The sequence below is a fragment of the Doryrhamphus excisus genome, linkage group LG20, assembly GCF_037039965.1.
Source record: "Doryrhamphus excisus strain RoL-2023G ecotype Guam linkage group LG20, RoL_Dexc_Guam_v1.1, whole genome shotgun sequence".
Lineage (NCBI taxonomy): Eukaryota > Metazoa > Chordata > Actinopteri > Syngnathiformes > Syngnathidae > Doryrhamphus > Doryrhamphus excisus.
The window spans coordinates 12,410,594-12,430,446 of record NC_136376.1 but is presented as its reverse complement, the minus strand read 5'-3'; the positions used below and the strand labels follow the sequence as shown (position 1 = coordinate 12,430,446).

The 19,853-nt window shown below is 41.9% G+C and overlaps 1 protein-coding gene across 1 annotated transcript; it reads left to right on the top strand.

Annotated features, from left to right (window-relative positions):
• prr18 (proline rich 18) lies at positions 1–2,672 on the top strand. The gene has a single exon (XM_058058527.2). It carries the CDS (start codon positions 391–393, stop codon positions 1,126–1,128), a length of 738 nt encoding a protein of 245 aa, XP_057914510.2. The 5' UTR covers positions 1–390; the 3' UTR covers positions 1,129–2,672.
• The last annotated feature ends 17,181 nt before the right edge of the window (positions 2,673–19,853 follow it).

Below are 19,853 nucleotides of genomic sequence, written 5' to 3'. Positions count from 1 at the left end.
TTTAAAATTGCATAATTTTCTATGAAGCCCTTGTATCGGATCAGTACTTCTATTTTGCAACGTGACAGCAGCAGAAAACAAGCAGATCCCACTCATAGTGCTTTTGCGCATGTATGATTCATACTTTGTTGCGTGTGTGAGGTATCTCTCAACGGAAGTTAATAGTTTGTGACATCACCGCCTCCTCCCCGTGTCTTTGTCTGGCGTTTCTCCTGACCACGCCCCCTCACCAGCGCCAACATAAAGGCGTGGACTGTGCGTGTCCTCAGCATAATTCCCAGTTTATGTGCTGTGGACAACAGGTGCACTCCTGTGGATGATGCTACTCGCGTCCACTCTGAAGCAGCACTTTTTGCACATTCTTTTGTTACATTTTACATACTGAAGAAAATGCCTTTCCCGCCGATCAGCCTCCATCAGAAGATCTCCTCTCCTGGAAGGGAGTTTTTCGGGAAAAAGAAAGCCAGTGGAGTGCCCCCCGTCAGTGGGGACAAGAGGGAAACCGTGAAGGAAAAGCAGACCTCATCTTGGACCTCAGCGAATTTAAGGAATTTGGGGCGCAGGGCACAGCAGGAGAAGACCAAGTCCCCCTCACAGAGTGGTGGCCAGGAGGTGCAAGAAAAATGCTCCTGGCAGCTCACCACCAAAGCTCAAGTCTCATCGGGAATAAGGCGCTCATCCTCCGTGGACTCCGGCAGACTCCTTGCAGGCAATGATGACGGGAAGAAGGAGATTCAGTTCACGCTCAGCCTCACTCCGGAAGCCATCCTGGTCATCCAGAAGCGAAACCTGGAGAAACAGATGCTGGCGAAGCAGCAGAAATGCTGTGCGTCTGCAGACTTTCGGCACAGGCGCGTCTTCCCTTCAAAAAAAACGCACGGTAGTTCCAAGGGCGCGCAGGTGTCTAAAGTGGAAGAGGCGGAGCATCAGGACATCACAGCCATCGTTAAAATCTCTCTTTTGAACGACCAGTATAAGTATGACGATGTGGAGTACGAGGAGGAGGACGGAGACGTGGACGAGACTGTAGTAAGGAAGTGTAAAGAGTGGCTCAAGGGCGTCGAAAATGCCGCAGATTTGGGGAAAGTCGACAAACTTAGTTCACTACCGCACCTTAAAGGCTGCTGACAGCTGGACTCAAGCCATCAGTGACTCATCCTCATAAATGTGCACTGACCTGCTGCAGTGCAATGCTCAAGTCATTGATTTCCTGGAATGAAACCGAGGAATGTTTGTAGCCTACTTGTGGTGGAATACTTTCCTGGATGATTTGAAAGACTTTAATCTCTGTGCCTTTTGAATCATTTATTGGAAGTTTCAATTCAGTGACTTTTGCACATGACATGTTTTTATTTTCAGTCAGATGACTTTACGTTAAATAACCCCAACAATTGGGTTTAATGCTGCTGAATTTTTTTTTCCTCCCTTCTATCCTGTACAGTATTTAATACTAAATATTTGTACTGACCACTGTCATTTTTATGCCATTTGAAGTAAAACGTTTTCTACTGTCCACACAGCTTTTTACCAACTTGATTGTGCCTCTGGATGTCCCATGATGCTGTATTTTACGGCTTTCCAGTGAAATGTCACATCAGCCTAAAGTGCACTACGACCTTTACAGGTGAACTAACTTTGACCTTCGCTAAACTTGAATGCACAGCCGACTGTTCACTGTTTCAGAACGTTTTGCATAGATTGCTGCTCACTACCAAGGAGCTGAACAAAACAAAATTGATATTTAAACAATCCTCAAATGGGATGTTCTCATGTGAAAATGGCCACTGAGCTAAGAGTTTTATCAGGAGGTTGCAACAGAGACTGGAAGAGCTCAGCAGTCAGTTCAGAAAGTACAGAAACATTAAACACTTGAACGTGTACATATGTTCACAGAAGGCCAGGTTAAGTTCACCAGGACTTCGTCCGTCTTGAACTTTCAACTGAAAGCTGAATGTGTGAGTAGTGTTTGTTACACTTTGGTAGCATATCAAAGGCGTTTTGTTGCCAATGTAGCTGCTACCTTGGGCCATGTGGGCATTAGTTTACAAACTAAGCCTCTTAGATTTCCTGTTAAGCAGTGTTGACCAGTGTACTGTCTGGGCCAGGTGCCTGATCGCCATCAGAAAATTGCCTCTAGACTTTTTGTATTAAGGAAATGCTGCACCTCACTTCCAGAGAGCATCTGCAACATTTCTATTTTCTTTACAGTGCAGGGCTCTACATTAAAAACCAAAATGACTTGCCCATAGGGAATCCTTAAGGTGAGAACTACTTGCCCGAACTTGCCCCATGTAAAATGAAAAGACTGCCATAATGATATCATGTAATTTTTTGTGGCATCACATGAGAATCTCAAATAAATAAAATAATAAAATAAATAATACTGTAGCGTTGCGTGTGTGTTGTATTCCGGGCTGTAGTTTCATGCATGGACGCTGGGGGGCAGTCATGTTCAGCTCGCGGTCTTGGAGCGGGCGTTTTGGGACCAAAGAAGAGGAACGAGAGGGGAAAAAGGAGAAGTTCGGTTGCCGTGCGCCCAGCTAGTTAGTTAAGTCTGCAACAGGCCAGTAAGTTGTTTTTCATGCTGCCTTGGAAATAAAAACCATGCAACGATAGAGGTTCATCACTTTTTGCTGTTTCCTTCAGAATTAGACGATGTTGGCAGCGACGCCATGATGGATGTTTTCGTAGTGAAACGATCGCTGATTGGTTGATCGCGAACAACGGGTGTGGGTAAAACGCGGACTGTGGATTACGGACCGCGGTCTAAATAAACGATTCTGATTGGTCCATTGCAAGGATTGCTTTGCAAATTACCACCGGTATTACGCAGTCCGTGTTTTACCAACACCCAACAAGAACCGCTTTAAAAAAAACTCTTGGCAGTATGGCATGCCAAAGTGCACTTGCCCGACGGGAATATCACTGATTAGATTTACTTGCCCGAATTTTGTTTTAACTTGCCCCGGGCCATCGGTACATCGTTATTGTCGAGCCCTGCAGTGTGTACAATAATCAATAGGTATGCAAAAGTACTCCTTGTTCAAACCTAAGATAAACAAATTCATGCAACTTTGACATCTTTGAACTGACAACAAAGATTGTTATGTGCAGAAGCCTCTTTGGTAAGAAAATTATGTCTAATCTTAACAGACATATTCACTTTGAAGTGTCAAAAACGTGTATTTTAACCTTCATGTATTTGTCCGTGTCACTAAGTAACCCGGGGTATATAACTTGAATGTACCACAATGAGTCACAATATGTGTGTGTTTGTGTGCAACCAATGGTAGGCGTCATTATTGTGGTTATATTTGTGACTGAAATGTTCAGCTTTCCAAAAAATGTTTGTTGTTGTTCTAGCAGTACATGAGTATTTAACGACTGAAATGTTGTCAGGACAAAACAGCATTATCTTTTCAGCCTCCCACTCACACAGAAACGGTGTTCTGGCTGAAATTGTATTTTTTGAAAATGGCCTGCAGAGTAGGAACATCCTCAAATGATAGCGCTTTTTTTTCCATATAGACCAGCAATCTGCTGTGGTTTTAAAACGATGACATCAGTGTCACGTGACCAGAAGTGAGCTTTGATGACAAACCAAAATAATATCTTAATATTGTGTATTATATTTAAGTCTAGACTTGGAAATCGGCTTCTGATTCTATAGTATGGTGTACTAAACACATAGGTGTGTCTTGGGTATTACAATGTTTTCACTCTAATGTTTTCACTAATCTGGGACAGTGTGGACACATACACTATTGTAAAAAGAACCTTCAGTTGAGTTGATTAATAGTAAACCGGAATGTTGGGTTTATTTATCTAATAGGTAGATGGTAACATGCATGTCAGTGACTCGGTGGATGAAACCTCACCAAAATGTCCCACTACATTTTGGTGAGGTTTCATCCAACATGGTCAATTCAAGTGTAATGGAAATTGGTTATTTTTTGTAGGACTGCAACTGTCCTGGGCTGCATGGCGATCGAGTTTTTAGCGCACAGGCCTCACAGCTAGGAGACCCGAGTTCAATTTCACCCTCGGTCATCTGTGTGTGGAGTTTGCATGTTCTCCCCGTGCATTCGTGGGTTTTCTCCGGGGACTCCGTCTTCCTCCCACATTCCAAAAACATGCTAGGTTAATTGCCGACTCCAAATTGTCCATAGGTATGAATGTGAGTGTGAATGATTGTTTGTCTATACGTATGTGCCCTGTGATTGGCTGGCGACCAGTCCAGACAGCTGGAATAGGCTCCAACACCCCCGTGACCCTCGTGAGGATAAGCGGTAGAGAATGAATGAAAATGAATGAATGCAACTGTCCTACCATTTACTGTTTCATTATGTCAGAAACAGTAAGGACTGTGTGTAAGGTAGCTCTTCCAGTGGTGCTGAACAAACATGCTGTTAGATTTAATGTCATGTGTTGAAATGACATCACAGACACACAAAGTGGATTTATTGTAGCATGCATGCAGACTGACATCATGGTTGTACACAGTTGTACCAAGAACTTGGGCCCCCTATGGGTCTACTGATATTATCATCTGACTGCAGAAGTTGTGTAACCCTTCTCTATTGTGCTGTTGTTTATAGGCCTTTCCTCACAACACTGGTATTCATTGCTGTCCGCTGGGGGTTTGACGCTGTGCTATTCACTGTGCTAGAGGGTTGACAAAGGCATCATAACACTCATATACATTGAATCAATACATTAGCATCTTAGTTCTTTGTTTTACCAAGGCATTGGGTTCATAAAGGCATGAGAGAACCATGACCTCAAGCCCATCAAACACATTTGGGATGAATTGGGAACACCCAGACATATTGTAGAAAGTCTTACTAGAAGTATGGATGCTGTTATAGCTCCAATTCTTTCATTTTCACTTCTAGTAGGTGCAATACCAATACTTACCATTGCTGAATTCCCTCACATTTCTTTTCTGGGTGCACTTTTTGGGTCAGGAATTGCATGCATTGTCAAGATCTATTAGTCTGCTGCAGTACTCCATAGGACAGCCGTATTGTTCCTCAACTGATGGATAGTGTCAGTGTAAGCGTAGATAGATATTGCCTCCGGCACCTCGCTGACACACAGAGACAGTGCGCTACTATTACTGTGGCAACGGTACTGATAAATCCTGGGCCTGAAACAGCTCCTGTGGGTAGAACAAAACAGAACCCTCCTCAATGGGGACAAGCTGTAAAACTCGAACTAACCTGTTGAGGGACTCCACAAGTTCAAAAAGAAGAGATTAAAATACATTTTTTAAATCTTGTGCATTCTTTATTTGAGAGACACTGAATGCTAAATGTGTTGGACATTGCAAGAACACAATGTCAGGTTGGCACGTGGGTGTGTGATTGGTAGATGGATATTACAAAGCTGGGAATCATGTCTTTAATTTTTGGACAGGCTGATTGTTTCCCCAGACAATGTCAATCGACAGGCAGATTTCAGAAGAGCGGAATCCTGGAGGAGGAAGGCACATCAATCCATGATCAGGCATCGCATCAAGCTCAGCTGGAGAAGGTGATAGATACTAGTGTACACATAAAACTTATAATGTCACTATTTGCACAATATTTAGTGACTACTCCGTGACCAGGTGTCACAATGATGGACATATTCTAGACACCAGTGATGAAACAATTCATTGTATCTTTATTTCTCCTGCAGCACCATCTTGAGGCCTACTGGAGCATGCACCATCTCAGGGATGCTAATTTCCTCACACAAGAGGTCCATTCACAGATATTGGCTCGACAGCCAGCAGAGAAGTGAAAAAGGAGCAAAAGCACACAATGCCACAAGAAAGTTAGAAAAGAAGTATCTTTATAATTTGTGACACATATAGCAGCTATAATAGTTGTCGACAAAATGTATGAAATGCTGCATTTAATTTGAGTTTATATGATTTGAACGGGGCGGCACGGCGGTCTAGTGCGCAGACCTCACAGCTAGGAGACCAGGGTTCAATTCCACCCTCGGCCATCTCTGTGTGGAGTTTGCATGTTCTCCCCGTGCATGCGTGGGTTTTCTCCGGGTACTCCGGTTTCCTCCCACATTCCAAAAACATGCTAGGTTAATTGGTGACTCCAAATTGTCCATAGGTATGAATTTGAGTGTGAATGGTTGTTTGACTATATGTGCCCTGTGATTGGCTGGCGACCAGTCCAGGGTGTACCCCGCCTCTCGCCCGAAGACAGCTGGGATAGGCTCCAGCACCCCCGCGACCCTCGTGAGGAAAAAGCGGTAGAAAATGAATGAATGAATGATTTGAATGGGGCAGCACGGCGGTCTAGTGCGCAGACCTCACAGCTAGCAGACCAGGGTTCAATTCCACCCTCGGCCATCTCTGTGTGGAGTTTGCATGTTCTCCCCGTGCATGCGTGGGTTTTCTTCGGGTACTCCGGTTTCCTCCCACATTCCAAAAACATGCTAGGTTAATTGGTGACTCCAAATTGTCCATAGGTATGAATTTGAGTGTGAATGGTTGTTTGTCTATATGTGCCCTGTGATTGGCTGGCGACCAGTCCAGGGTGTACCCCGCCTCTCGCCCAAAGACAGCTGGGATAGGCTCCAGCACCTCCGCGACCCTCGTGAGGAAAAAACGGTAGAAAATGAATGAATGAATGAATTACTTGAATGCAGCTTCAGCTCTAAAACTCCATTCTCCTCGACTGTACCGCTGACCGTAGCGGCCCTGCTGAATTTGTTTCTACGTGTTATGACTTGGAAAAAAGTTTGGTATTTTTGCTAAGGGGCCATCCATAATTTTCAACATTTTCACAAGCGTACAAACCGTACGAGGGGGGAGGGGGTTAAGACATCAACGTACGCTTTTTTGAAAACCAGAAAATGTCGATGTCTGTATGTTCGAACCGCGGGACGCAGTCAAATTTTAGCGCAAGTAGACTGGTCCCCTGTCGTCATATGCTAGCGCGAGAGCGTGTTGTGCTGAGTTTTGCATGCTTGCCGGTGTTGTGCCGAGTTTTGCATGCCTGCCGGTGTTGTGCCGAGTTTTGCATGCCTGCCGGATTTTGCATCCACCTCGCGGGAGCGCGCACGCTCAGTTAAAACCAAAAATATGTGACGCTGCGGGGTTTTTTTGCCACAGGACTTCAGACGAACGAAGATATTATACTTTTTGTCTGCTTTATCAGTTACTATGAGATACCTAAAGCACACAGTATATGAAAACTTGGATTTATTGGCTTGGTATTTGTTAGGTATGTCAAGCATTTGAAGCATGCGTATCTAGGAATACGGTGAGTGGAGCGGGTTAAACATTTACAATGTAATTGTGGCGCTTTGTAACACATTTACACAAAATATTGGTCATGATTTGTGTAAAAAAATCATATATAATCCTAGCAAAGTTGAGTAGAAAAGCAAAAAGGCGTGTATGGTACTAGCAGACAATTCCTACTGATACAAGGTGGTTTAGAGGTCAAAGGTCATATTACCTGGAAGCTATTGGTAATGATTTGTGTAAAAAATTATATAAAATCCTAGCAAAGTTAAGTAGCAAAGCAAAAAGGCGTGTATGGTACTAGCAGACAAGTCCTACTGATACAAGGTGGTTTGGAGGTCAAAGGTCACATGACCTGGAAGCTATTGGTAATGATTTGTGTAAAAAAATCTTATAAAATCCTGGCAAAGTTAAGTAGAAAAGCAAAAAGGCGTGTATGGTACTAGCAGACAAGTCCTACTGTTGCAAAGTGGTTTGGAGGTCAAAGGTCACATGACCTGGAAAATATTGGTAATGATTTGTGTAAAAAATTCATATATAATCCTAGCAAAGTTGAGTAGAAAAGGCGTGTATGGTACTAGCAGACAATTCCTACTGATACAAGGTGGTTTGGAGGTAGAAGGTCACATGACCTGGAAGCTATTGGTAATGAATTGTGTAAAAAATTTATATAAAATCCTAGCAAAGTTAAGTAGCAAAGCAAAAAGGCATGTATGGTACTAGCAGACAAGTCCTACTGATACAAGGTGGTTTGGAGGTCAAAGGTCACATGAACTGGAAGCTATTGGTAATGATTTGTGTAAAAAAATCATATAAAATCCCAGCAAAGTTGAGTTACAAAGCAAAAAGGCGTGTATAGCACGAGCAGACAAGTCCTACTGATGCAAAGTGCTTTGGGGGTCAAAGGTCACACGACCTGAAGTTATTGGTAATGATTTGTGTAAAAAAATCATATAAAATCCTGGCAGAGTTAAGTAGAAAAACAAAAAGGCGTGTATGGTACTAGCAGACAATTCCTACTGATACAAGGTGGTTTGGAGGTCAAAGGTCACATGACCTGGAAGCTATTGGTAATGATTTGTGTAAAAAAATCATCAAAAATCCTACCAAAGTTAAGTAGCAAAGCAAAAAGACGTGTATAGTACTAGCAGACAAGGCGCACTGATACAAAGTAGTTTGGAGGTCAAAGGTCACATGACCTGGAAGCTATTGATAGAATTTAATTTCAAAAAATTATATAAAATCCCAGCAAAGTTGAATAGCAAAGCAATAAAGCGTGTATGATACTAGCAGACAAGTCCTACTGATACAAAGTGGTTCAGAGGTCAAAGGTCACATGACCTGGAAGCTATTGGTAATGATTTGTGTAAAAAATTCATATAAAATCCTAGCAAAGCTAAGTAGAAAAGTAAAAAGGCATGTATGGTACTAGCAGACAATTCCTACTGACACAAGGTGGTTTGGAGGTCAAAGGTCACATGACCTAGAAGCTATTGGTAATGATTTGTGTAAAAAAATAATATAAAATCCTAGCAAAGTTAAGTAGCAAAGCAAAAAGACGTGTATAGTACTAGCAGACAAGGCCCACTGATACAAAGTAGTTTTTAGGTCAAAGGTCACATGACCTGGAAGCTATTGATCATAGTTCATTTAAAAAATAAAATAAAATCCCAGCAAAGTTGAGTAACAAAGCAATAAGGCGTGTATAGCACGAGCAGACAAGTCCTACTGATACAAAGTGGTTTGGAGGTCAAAGGTCACATGACCTGGAAAATATTGGTAATGATTTGTGTAAAAAATTCATATAAAATCAAGCAAAGCTAGGTAGAAAAGTAAAAAGGCGTATATGGTACAAGCAGACAATTCATATTGACACAAGGTGGTTTGGAGGTCAAAGGTCACATGACCTAGAAGCTATTGGTAATGATTTGTGTAAAAAATTCATATATAATCCTAGCAAAGTTAAGTAGAAAAGCAAAAAGACGTGTATAGTACCAGCAGACAAAGCCCACTGATACAAAGTAGTTTGGAGGTCAAAGGTCACATGACCTGGAAGCTATTGATCGTAGTTCATTTCGAAAAATTATATAAAATCCCAGCAAAGTTGAGTAACAAAGCAATAAGGCGTGTATAGTACTAGCAGACAAGTCCTACTGATAGAAAGTGGTTTGGAGGTCAAAGGTCACATGACCTAGAAGCTATTGTTAATGATTTGTGTAAAAAATCATATAAAATCCTAGCAAAGTTAAGTAGAAAAGCAAAAAGGTGTGTATGGTACTAGCAGACAATTCCTACTGATACAAGGTGGTTTGGAGGTCAAAGGTCACATGACCTGGAAGCTATTGATCATAGTTCATTTTTAAAAATCATATAAAATCCCAGCAAAGTTGAGCAACAAAGCAAAAAGGCGTGTATAGCACTAGCAAACAACTCCTACTGATACAAAGTGGTTTGGAGGTCAAAGGTCACATGACCTGGAAGCTATTGGTAATGATTTGTGTAAAAAAATCATATAAAATCCTAGCAAAGTTGTGTAGCAAAGTAATAAGGCTTTTACGGTACTAACAGACAAGTCCAACTGATACAAAGTGCTTTGGAGGTCAAGGGTCATATGACCTGGAAGCTATTGCTAATGATTTGTGGAAAAAATTCATCATAAATACTAGCAAAGTTGAGTAGAAAAGCAAAAAGGCGTGTATGGTACTAGCAGACAAGTCCTACTGATACAAGGTGGTTTGGAGGTCAAAGGTCATATGACCTGGACAGTATTTATAATGACTTGTGTAACAAATTTGTCATATCCTGGTGCCCTTGTTCTGTTCCCCAGTCTCCTCCCTGTTTTGTTTCTCTCCAGATCCTCTGTTCCTGGCTGGAGATGGAGCTGCTGAATGCACCTAAGGCCAATTACTCCACGTGCACTTAAGCTGACTGCAGACAGCTGGGGAACGCTGGCTTATTGCACTGCAAACGCTACGCTATGCATGCCGCTGCTCTGCCTCCTTGTACCTTTTGTTTTTGCGTTCAGCAGCGCTCGCCTCTAGCCAACTCCCTTTGTGTTTTTCCATGGTGCTCCCCTCCGACACCATCACTTTCCGTTGCTACCTCTTGGGCCTAATAAAGCCATAAAATCTCACTCACCTGTCTCCAGTCTCCATGTCCGGGACCCAGACCCTCCAGGAGCATGACAAAATTCATATTAAATCAGATTAAACATTATTTGAAAAACAAAAAGGTGTGCATAGTACTACGAGGCCAGTTTTCATATGAAATGGATTTATTGTAAGTAATTCAAAATATTAGCCCAATAATTCAATCAATACATTTGTCAATGACTTTTTATGCAGCATAGCACGCGTATAATGCCCAAACTTCACAGATAGAATTAATATACTGCTTTTTAATACTCCAGCAATAGTTTGTGCAGAAAGTAATAACACAGTAACCCAAAGTTCAGCAGCTGTACAGGGCAGCGCAGGACATGAGATGGGGCAATGAAAACAATCTGACAAATGGTGTCCCTTTGGCAGTTACAGTTGTTTTGAGGATACAGGCTGTCGACCAGTCTCGTGGCCCTGGAGCAAAGAGACCAGTGTCTTTTCCCTGAAAGCAGCGAGAACACCACTCAAATCTGTTATAGCTCACCAACAGTTTAAGGTATGCATTGTAATATTAATATAAAGTGATTAACATAAAATGATTTGAAGTGCCGAGGTCGCATGGCCTGCATGCTATAATACAAAATCTTTCAATTTTTTCATGTTAAAATGTCATATGAAGCCCAATAAAATATAAAACTTCTAAAAATGGGCGTGTCAAATGTTTTTAGGGTATGACTAATTATTTGACACGGTTGTGGCTCAATTTGTGGTGTGATTTAATTTTTTTTTTTAGCAAACTCTCTTCAGTGGAATAGAAACAAATGGAAATTTATTGATTGTCCCTAGTCAGAACAAGCGGCATAGAGGGCGGGACTTCCATGTGAGCTCCCCGCAGCAGGAGAGAGCAGCAGGGGAACGACCGCCGTTTCTACGGAGGCGAATATCCAACTAACTTCACCACGGTATTTCTTCCGCCATTTATGTATTTCTGCATGACAAATGACAAATATGACCAAACCAACGAAACCACAAGGAAGAGTTGTTAACAGACAGTGAATGAGGCATGATGCAACAGTCGATCTCACCCGTTTGACATACTTTGGACTGTAAAATGAAAAATAAAAGTGTTGAACTTGGGGGCTCCACTCATTCATTCATTCATTATGTGGCAACACAATGGTTATTTGGTGAATTTTAAATTCCCCATCAACAAATATGGGTGCATGCATTCTATGGCAAGGCAGATTTTTGACCTGCCGAGATTTGCATCCACCCCTATTTGGACTGAGATAACTTCTACATGTCTATAGTTCACATGATTTACTGTAAAGACATCCACCTATCATGTGGACTTCCTCTTTGGACCAAAAAAGTTTCCCATCAGCAAATATGGGGTGCATGCATTTTACGGCAGGGCGGATTTTGACCTGCCGAGATTTGCATGCACCCCTATTTGGACTAAGATAACTTCTACATGTCTATCATTTGAACAAAAAAGTTCCCCAATAGGAAATATGGGTGCATGCATTCTACACCGGGTGGATTTTGACCTGCCGAGATTTGCATGCACCCCCTACTTGGACCAGGATAACTGCTACATGTCTATAGTTCACATGATTTACTTTAAAGACATCCATCTCTCATGTGAATGTCATCATTTGAAAAAAAATGTTTCCATATAGGAAATATGGGGTGCATGCATTTTACGGCAGGGCAGATTTTTGACCTGCCGAGATTTGCATCCACCCCTATTTGGGCTGAGATAATTTCTACATGTCTATAGTTCACATGATTTACTTTGAAGGCATCCATCTCTCATGTGGATGTCATCATTTGAACAAAAAAGGTCCCATATTGGAACTATAGGGTGCATGCATTTTACAGCAGGGCGGATTTTGTGCCTGCCGAGATTTGCATGCACCCCCTATTTGGACTAAGATAACTTCTACATGTCTATAGTTCACAGGATTTACTTTAAAGTCATCAATCTCTCATGTGGATTTCATCATTTCAGCAAAAAAGTTCCCATATAGAAAATATGGGGTGCATGCATTTTACGGCAGGGCGGATTTTTGACCTGCCGAGATTTGCATGCACCCCCTATTTGGACGAAGATAACTTCTACATGTCTATAGTTCACATGATTTACTGTAAAGACATCCACCTGTCATGTGGACTTCATCTTTTGAACAAAAAAGGTTCCATACAGGAAATATGGGGTGCATGCATTTTACGGCAGGGCGGATTTTTGACCTGCCGAGATTTGCATGCACCCCCTATTTAGACCAGCTTAACTTCTACATGTCTATAGTTCACATGATTTACTTTAAAGACACCCACCTATCATGTGGACTTCATCATTTGAACAAAAAAGTTCCCTAACAGCAAATATGGGGTGCATGCACCAGTCCACGCAACCCCTGTGATTTTGATTACCTATTTTCGTTCATCAAAAAGAGAATTACTGCCATTCATCGCTCACCGAGCCATGCATACGAACAATACATCAATGTTTACTGCTTTGTGCGTTCGGAAAGAAAGCGGAAGGACGCTGTAGCGGCTGGCCAGGCAGCTTGGAAAGGTTCTAAATCGAAGGAATCGAGCAGGGCGGATTTGTTCCGAAGTGCCGTTGCGAAAATGGAGAAGATCAAAACTAAACCGACCATCCTGAATCTATTCGCCAGCTCTGTGTTTATTTTCTATATTTGGGCATGGACCTGGCTGTGGTGGTGAATTTGACTTTGTGGACAGTGCAGTAACAATCAATGTGATTTTCACTTCCTGTGATACACTGACTAGACTATAGGTGTGATTGTTAAGCCTTTTCAAAACAGTTGTGGCATCTTTATTGCATACTTCGCATTGAGTTGAGTTCAAGGGTTGTGTCCATCATTTCAAAGAAGATTTTATCTCCTCAGGCTTTTGGAAACCAGGGGCAACTCTTCTGCTCCTTGAGTAATCATGTGTGTATACAAGAAGTATTCCCTTGTTTAAAAAATCCTGTGGAAAACAGTTGTTGCATCATGACCTTTCTACATGTATCATTTGATAGAAAGAACAATACAAAAAGACCAAATTTGTAATACATTTGTATTTTCTTGAAAGAAAAATACAAAAAAGAGGCATTTGATATAATTTTTTATCTTGCTCATGTTCAATACAATGTTGATGGGCAGTGACTGATTGACCAGAGTCCCAAAATAGAGCCAGAGAATACTATTGGACATGTTCGAATTTCCTGGCTGTATTGGGTCAGTTGGTCATGGACCTATCAACATTTTTCATTTGGGATTGTACTCTTTTTAGGGGGGGAGAGGGGGGGGGTTGCTTAAAAAAAGTACTCTTTGTACTCTTGTGAAAATGTTGAAAATTATGGATGGCCCCTAAATCTATTTAATGTTTTTGCTCATTGGACAAATGGTCAATGACTTATGACCAGTTTGTTGCTAAGTCCGGTCCATGCCCCTGCAAAGACATTGGTTGATGTTTTCCACACAAATGCATACTCGTGCCCTAAGGTTTTTGATGAACTAAGACTTTTGCACAATGACCAACCCCACTATACTTGGTCAACACTCAGTCTGAAAGCATATTGATTGACGAGCCAGACTCCCTCTGACACTGGGCTCAAATACACAAAATCCAAATCAAAGCGCCCATGGTTTGACTATGACGCATGCACTGACATGAATATTCATGAACATAACCACAACAGCACAGCTGCAACTTTGTGACTGTTTTGGGAAAAAGTGAAAAGAAGCAACTATTACAGTACATCAACTTGCTTTGGTCCGATGTTTACTTTATTTGGGTGACTGTGGGACAGGATGGATGAGGATGAGGACTTGATTGTGATTGACTTTGATTTTGACTCTCCTTTTTCAGTTCTAACAGGGTGCAAACAGAGCAATAAAGCTTCAGAGAGCTTTGGGGGGGTTGAACATGAGAGAGATCCTGTCTCTAGACACCCCCTCCCCTTGTAAAAGCAGAGCTTCTGTACAGGAGGATGTAATTGTCCTTTCTAATGACTTGCACTTGGGGGGAGGAGACAAAGGGAATGCCATAAACAACTTTAGAGGCCTTTCAGTACGAAACCTTTACCTCAAACTGCTGAGCAAATGAAACTAGCCTCGGCTCAGATGGACAGGCTCCGTCACACAGACAGACACTAAGGTCAAGCAGGACCAAACAAGACGAAGGCAAGGACACCCGCAGAGATCTAATTTGTCCTCCCTGCCATTAATGGCTTCCTGTGGCTGCTTGTTTACTTCTCATTTGTTCTATGTGTGGTGTTTCCCAGAGAATGATACAAGGGACACTTATTTGAAATCTCAATTTCCCACCAACTTCCATCTGTCTGTCTGTCTGTCTCGTACTTGTCTCTTGTCTTTTATCTTTGCTTAGACACAAAAAAATTTGCATACCTTGCTTTAAGGATTGACTTGTAATCTCTAATCAATCCCCAGACGTAGATATAATCTGGTAAATCGAATTTTTTCAGTATAGTTTTCAAATGCACAAATGCTGGAACCTTTGCGGTGGACCACATTCTATCCCATTTCCCATAGGAAATTTTAAAAAATCCATTCCAGGGTCAAAACGTCAACATTGAAAACCCTTTTTTGACTGTACAAGGAATACTTTAAGCAACACAATAAAAGCCTAAAGACTTTAACAATGAATAACAAAGGTGTGATGTGAGCCATACCTCTCACATTTGAATTAACTGTCACAAGCATAAAAATGAGTTAACCGCTGTGTGCATGACAAAGCTTCAAACTGAATGTGAAAGTTTTGTGCACAAATTTCCACCTAAATCTCGGAGGAATGACATAAACCTAGCTCTTTTTGACTTACTATAGCATTAAAATGACCTATAGTGTAATTGGCCGTCAGTGTTGTATTCATCACACTGTTATGTCTTCTCATATTTGAGAGAGATCTTTGTGCTCCAGAACCAGTTAACCCAGCAAGAACATTTGAAAACCCATCATGATGTGCAGATGTAGTTGAGGGTGCAGGTATGGGCTGCAGACTTTCTGTCAGCTGGATGGCTTTTGATTTGTGTTTGCATACTGTCAATAACGCAGAAGGGTATGTCCCTGCTTGTTGACTGTGTGTAAAAGGCATGCATGATATTAGGATGAGGTCTCCGCAGCGGACACCACATGGGCTCTGAGATGTTAGTATAGCTTGCGCAGAAGGCGAATACGCTCACGACGCTGACAAGTATCTATCAACTGTGTGAAATCCCACCACTCCACGGACAAACATGGCGAGACAGCATCTCCCTGGGCTCCACCTCAACTGTCCCATAAGTACATTCCACACATGCATGAGAACTACCCAAAATAAAAGCAAGTACAGCTGAAGCCAAAACATGGTGATGATTGACATCATAGGTTACATCATGGATTGACATCATAAGTTTTTCATTCAATTCCTGTGGCATTAGGGCTATTTATAGACATTATGTATTACATCAATTATTTACTTTATTTACAATGGCGTAATTTTCTGTGTTTGTGGCCATCTGGTCATCATCTCTTCAGCATGTTGAATTTCACAAGTATGCGTCAGTGGTTTGCAAAATTACATTGAGCAGAACATACATACAGTAGATAACTATGCTTACCCATATGAGTGCATTAAGTATACTGTACATGTGGCTTTATGGGGATCTGGTGATCTGACCAGATGCTTAGCAAAAGCTTTGTAACATTTATCATGTATTATTTCTGATTTATTGATATACTGCTATGAAGTGAAGACACAGGCATAATGAGGCAGATTGATACAAGTCTTGTATTGGATTCAGGTCCAGTAGAGTAGGATTTGTATAGAACTGTGAGCTGCTGCGTGCTCCTGTGAGTAAACGGTATCTTGCTGCAGGACTCCTCTTTTGGTTTGTGCCCATCAGACAAGATGGGTATGTGCTGTCACCTGAGTGTGCAATGTTATCGAGTGTGAGTTACACCGCACTAAAAGACTTCTCTTGAGAAGTCGCACACCATTAGAAATATATTAACAAGTTGGCATTTTGTGTACAGGTCACACATCACAGCAACCAATAGTCAAGCAGACAATAAGGATCTTTTTACATGTCTTTAAATGTTTTACAGCTTTCATAATCAATCTCTGACTTTTGGAGACGACTTCAGCACAGCATATCTTCAGTGACACCCAAGAAAAGGCTGGATTTGAGCAAATATTTTGTCAGGTTAGTGTCAAAACCACATTGGCAGTGACCCAAAACCGACCGCTTGGTCAGCACACCCCACATTTAGCAGCCTAAAAACTTAGAAACATTTAAAAATGTCAAAATATTGCATTAACACTGTGATTGGCTGGCGACCAGTCCAGGGTGTACCCTGCCTCTTGCCCGAAGGCAGCTGGGATGGGCTCCAGCGCCCCTAGCGACCCTCGTGAGGAAAAAGCGGTGGAAAATGAATGAATGAATGAATGAATGAATGAACAATAAATCGGACTCTTCTATAGAATTGCAGTCCCCGCAGCTCCAGATGGCCAAATCTCTTTCCTTGTCCTCCAGCGCTGAAGTGAAAGAGATCCATCCCTTCCTTCTGCTTAAGTAGTAGTTTTACCAGACTGATTGCCAGTGTCTCCAAAGATAACTCTTTTCATCAGTAAACATCAGTAAAGTATTTTTATATCCGACACTGACTACAAAAGGGCCAAGTGGTTAGCGCACAGGCCACACAGCGAGGAGACCTGAGTTCGATTCCACCCTCAGCCATCTCTGTGTTGAGTTTGCATGTTCTCCCCATGCATGTTAACTGGTGACTCCAAATTGTCCATAGGTATGAATGTGAATGGTTGTTTGTCTATATGTGCCCTGCGATTGGCTGGCGACCAGTCCAGGGTGTGCCCCGTCTCTTGCCTGATGACAGTTGGGATAGGCCCCAGCACACCCACGACCCTGGTGAGGATAAGCAGTCGAAAATTAATGAATGGATGAATGACTACAAAAAGACAATGCTTCTCAACAATGCTTCTCAGGCAAAATATACAGTGATTTGTACAAACAGTGATGTCTATTTCTTTAAGCTTGGTGCAGGCTGAAAACATTTGGATTTGACTTTAAAAGATGACACAGTAATGTTCCTATATTTTACAAGGCCATTGTTGTTAATTATACCCTAAAGCTTGGAATTGAGCCCAAAAAGTGAATCCAAACATCTTACTAGTTTGACATAAAAGGCAGCATGCCTTGAGAACATGGACTCAGGTGGATTTATTTGACATTTTCATATAATCCCAGGAGCATAGAGAGAGTGAGGAAATGTAAACAAACACTGGAGTTGACGTGGAACTCGGGTGCTGAGAGAAACACACACACACAGAGGCATGCAGGACTCATCTTCCTCTCACCTTGGTGGGAAAATGGGCCTCCAGAGGACAAGCCCGTCTACAGGAAAAGAGTGCAAACATTGGTCAGACGAGCAGTGACATAGCTCAGCTCTGTGGTTACATGTCAGATCCACCGTGGCCCAATAAATCTGTCACCCTCTTCAATCCTTTCTTGAAAAAAAAATCATATGTTCAGGATGCACCTTCACTTTTCTACAGGAAGATGCTTTGATAAAATATGTAATGTGTAGCGGCACGTTTTGCATGTACAATTCTATACACTGTATGCCTGTAAATGTTTCTTCATATGTAAAACTGTGGGATGTATGTTACAGAGTTTAGACAAACAATTATGAAATATAATTAATTCATTCATTTTCTACTGCTTATCCTCACGAGGGTTGCAGGGGTGCTGGAGTCTATCCCAGCTGTCTTTGGGTGAGAGGCAGGGCACACCCTGGACTGGTCGCCAGCCAATCACAGGGCACATATAGACAAACAACCATTCACACTTACATTCATACCTATGGATAATTTGGAGTCACCAATTAACCTAGCATGTTTTTGGAATGTGGGAGGAAACCGCAGTGCCCGGAGAAAACCCGGGGAGAACATGCAAACTCCACACAGAGATGCTTGAGGGTGGACTCGAACTCGGGTTGAAACTTGGAGTATTTGTACCCAAATTGCATACTACTTCATTAAGATGTAAACACAAAGAAGGCTGACCTATTGCAGACATAAAAGGTGATATTAAAAAAAAAAGTTGCACTTGCATTGTCCTGCCTGTGTGAGGCCATAACACATATAGACCAATAACGTTAATTCACAGTGCTGGAGCCCCACGCAGGAAGTGGCCTAGTGTGACACTTAGAACTGGCTGGGGTGTTGGAGGAGGAGAGCCAGGCGCCAAATGGAACACCAGGCCTGTGTGAAACAACACTTCTGACATTTACACCACTTTTACCTCCTGTAAAAAAAAGGAAGATGTGGGGGGCGTGCTTTTGTTCTTTTGTTTCAAATCCCCAAATAATTTCTGGCACAACATTAAATTAAAATCCTCATTTGAAATACTAGAGAAACTGATAATATGAACTTGAGAGCATACAAGCATATTCCAGAGTCAAATTGTATAGTGAACACTATAAATTTGAAATTTGAAATGAAAGCCTCTCACGCCCCCCATAACAGTTCCCCATGCTCCCCCCAGGGGATCCCGCCCCACTATTTGAGACGCACCGGGTTAAAAGGACACTCTAAATTGTCCATAGGTATGAATGTGAGTGTGAATGGTTGTTTGTCTATATGTGCCCTGTGATTGGCTGGTGACCAGTGCAGGGTGTACACCACCTCTCGCCCGAAGACAGCTGGCATAGGCCCCAGCATACCCCCTGTGACTCTAGAGAAGATAAGCACATAGAAAATGGATGGATGGCTACATAGACGCTAATGTTGGTTATGTCTATTATGCACTGTGTTATGTCGAAGTTGTCTCTCTGCATGCATGCAGGATACATTGAGAGGCTTTCTCCTAAACTTGATTGTTCCTGAAGCGCCGAAGAAAAGAAAAGCAAGACAGAAATGTTTTACCTGAAACGCTTGACAGAAATATGTCTGAGCAACATGGCCTTCTCGCAAAGGTGAGAGTGACCGGCACCAAATCCACAGACATGACTCATTTGACCCATATCAACTGAATCTTGCGTAACAAATGAGGAGACTCCTTAAACTGATGCAGGTTTGTTTTTCTCTGTTTGCTGTGAACTCAGGTGCAGACTTTTGGACAGGGAGACGGGCTCACAGTGCTGGCTGCACCAACAACGAGGCGTCCAAGATTTGGCTAGTAACACAAACCAGCCACAACACAACATAGCACAGCATAGCTATGGAAGTTTGCATGTTGCTGCTACACACACGGCCCTTTAATATTTGTTGTGTTAAGCAACTCTGGAAACAAGGTTACAAAAAACTAAATCTGTCCATGCTATATTTAAATTATATTTATACATGCTATTCAGTACTTCAGTATAGGCAAATAAAATATGCAACTTCAACCACAATAATAAACATAATGTTAGATCAATACCTTTTTAATCAAAACATTAGCATTTTTATCTTTGTAAAAGTTG

Coding starts and splice junctions, on each gene's coding strand:
- prr18 (XM_058058527.2), top strand. CDS start 391: ATGCCTTTCCCGCCGATCAGCCTCCATCAGAAGATCTCCTCTCCTGGA.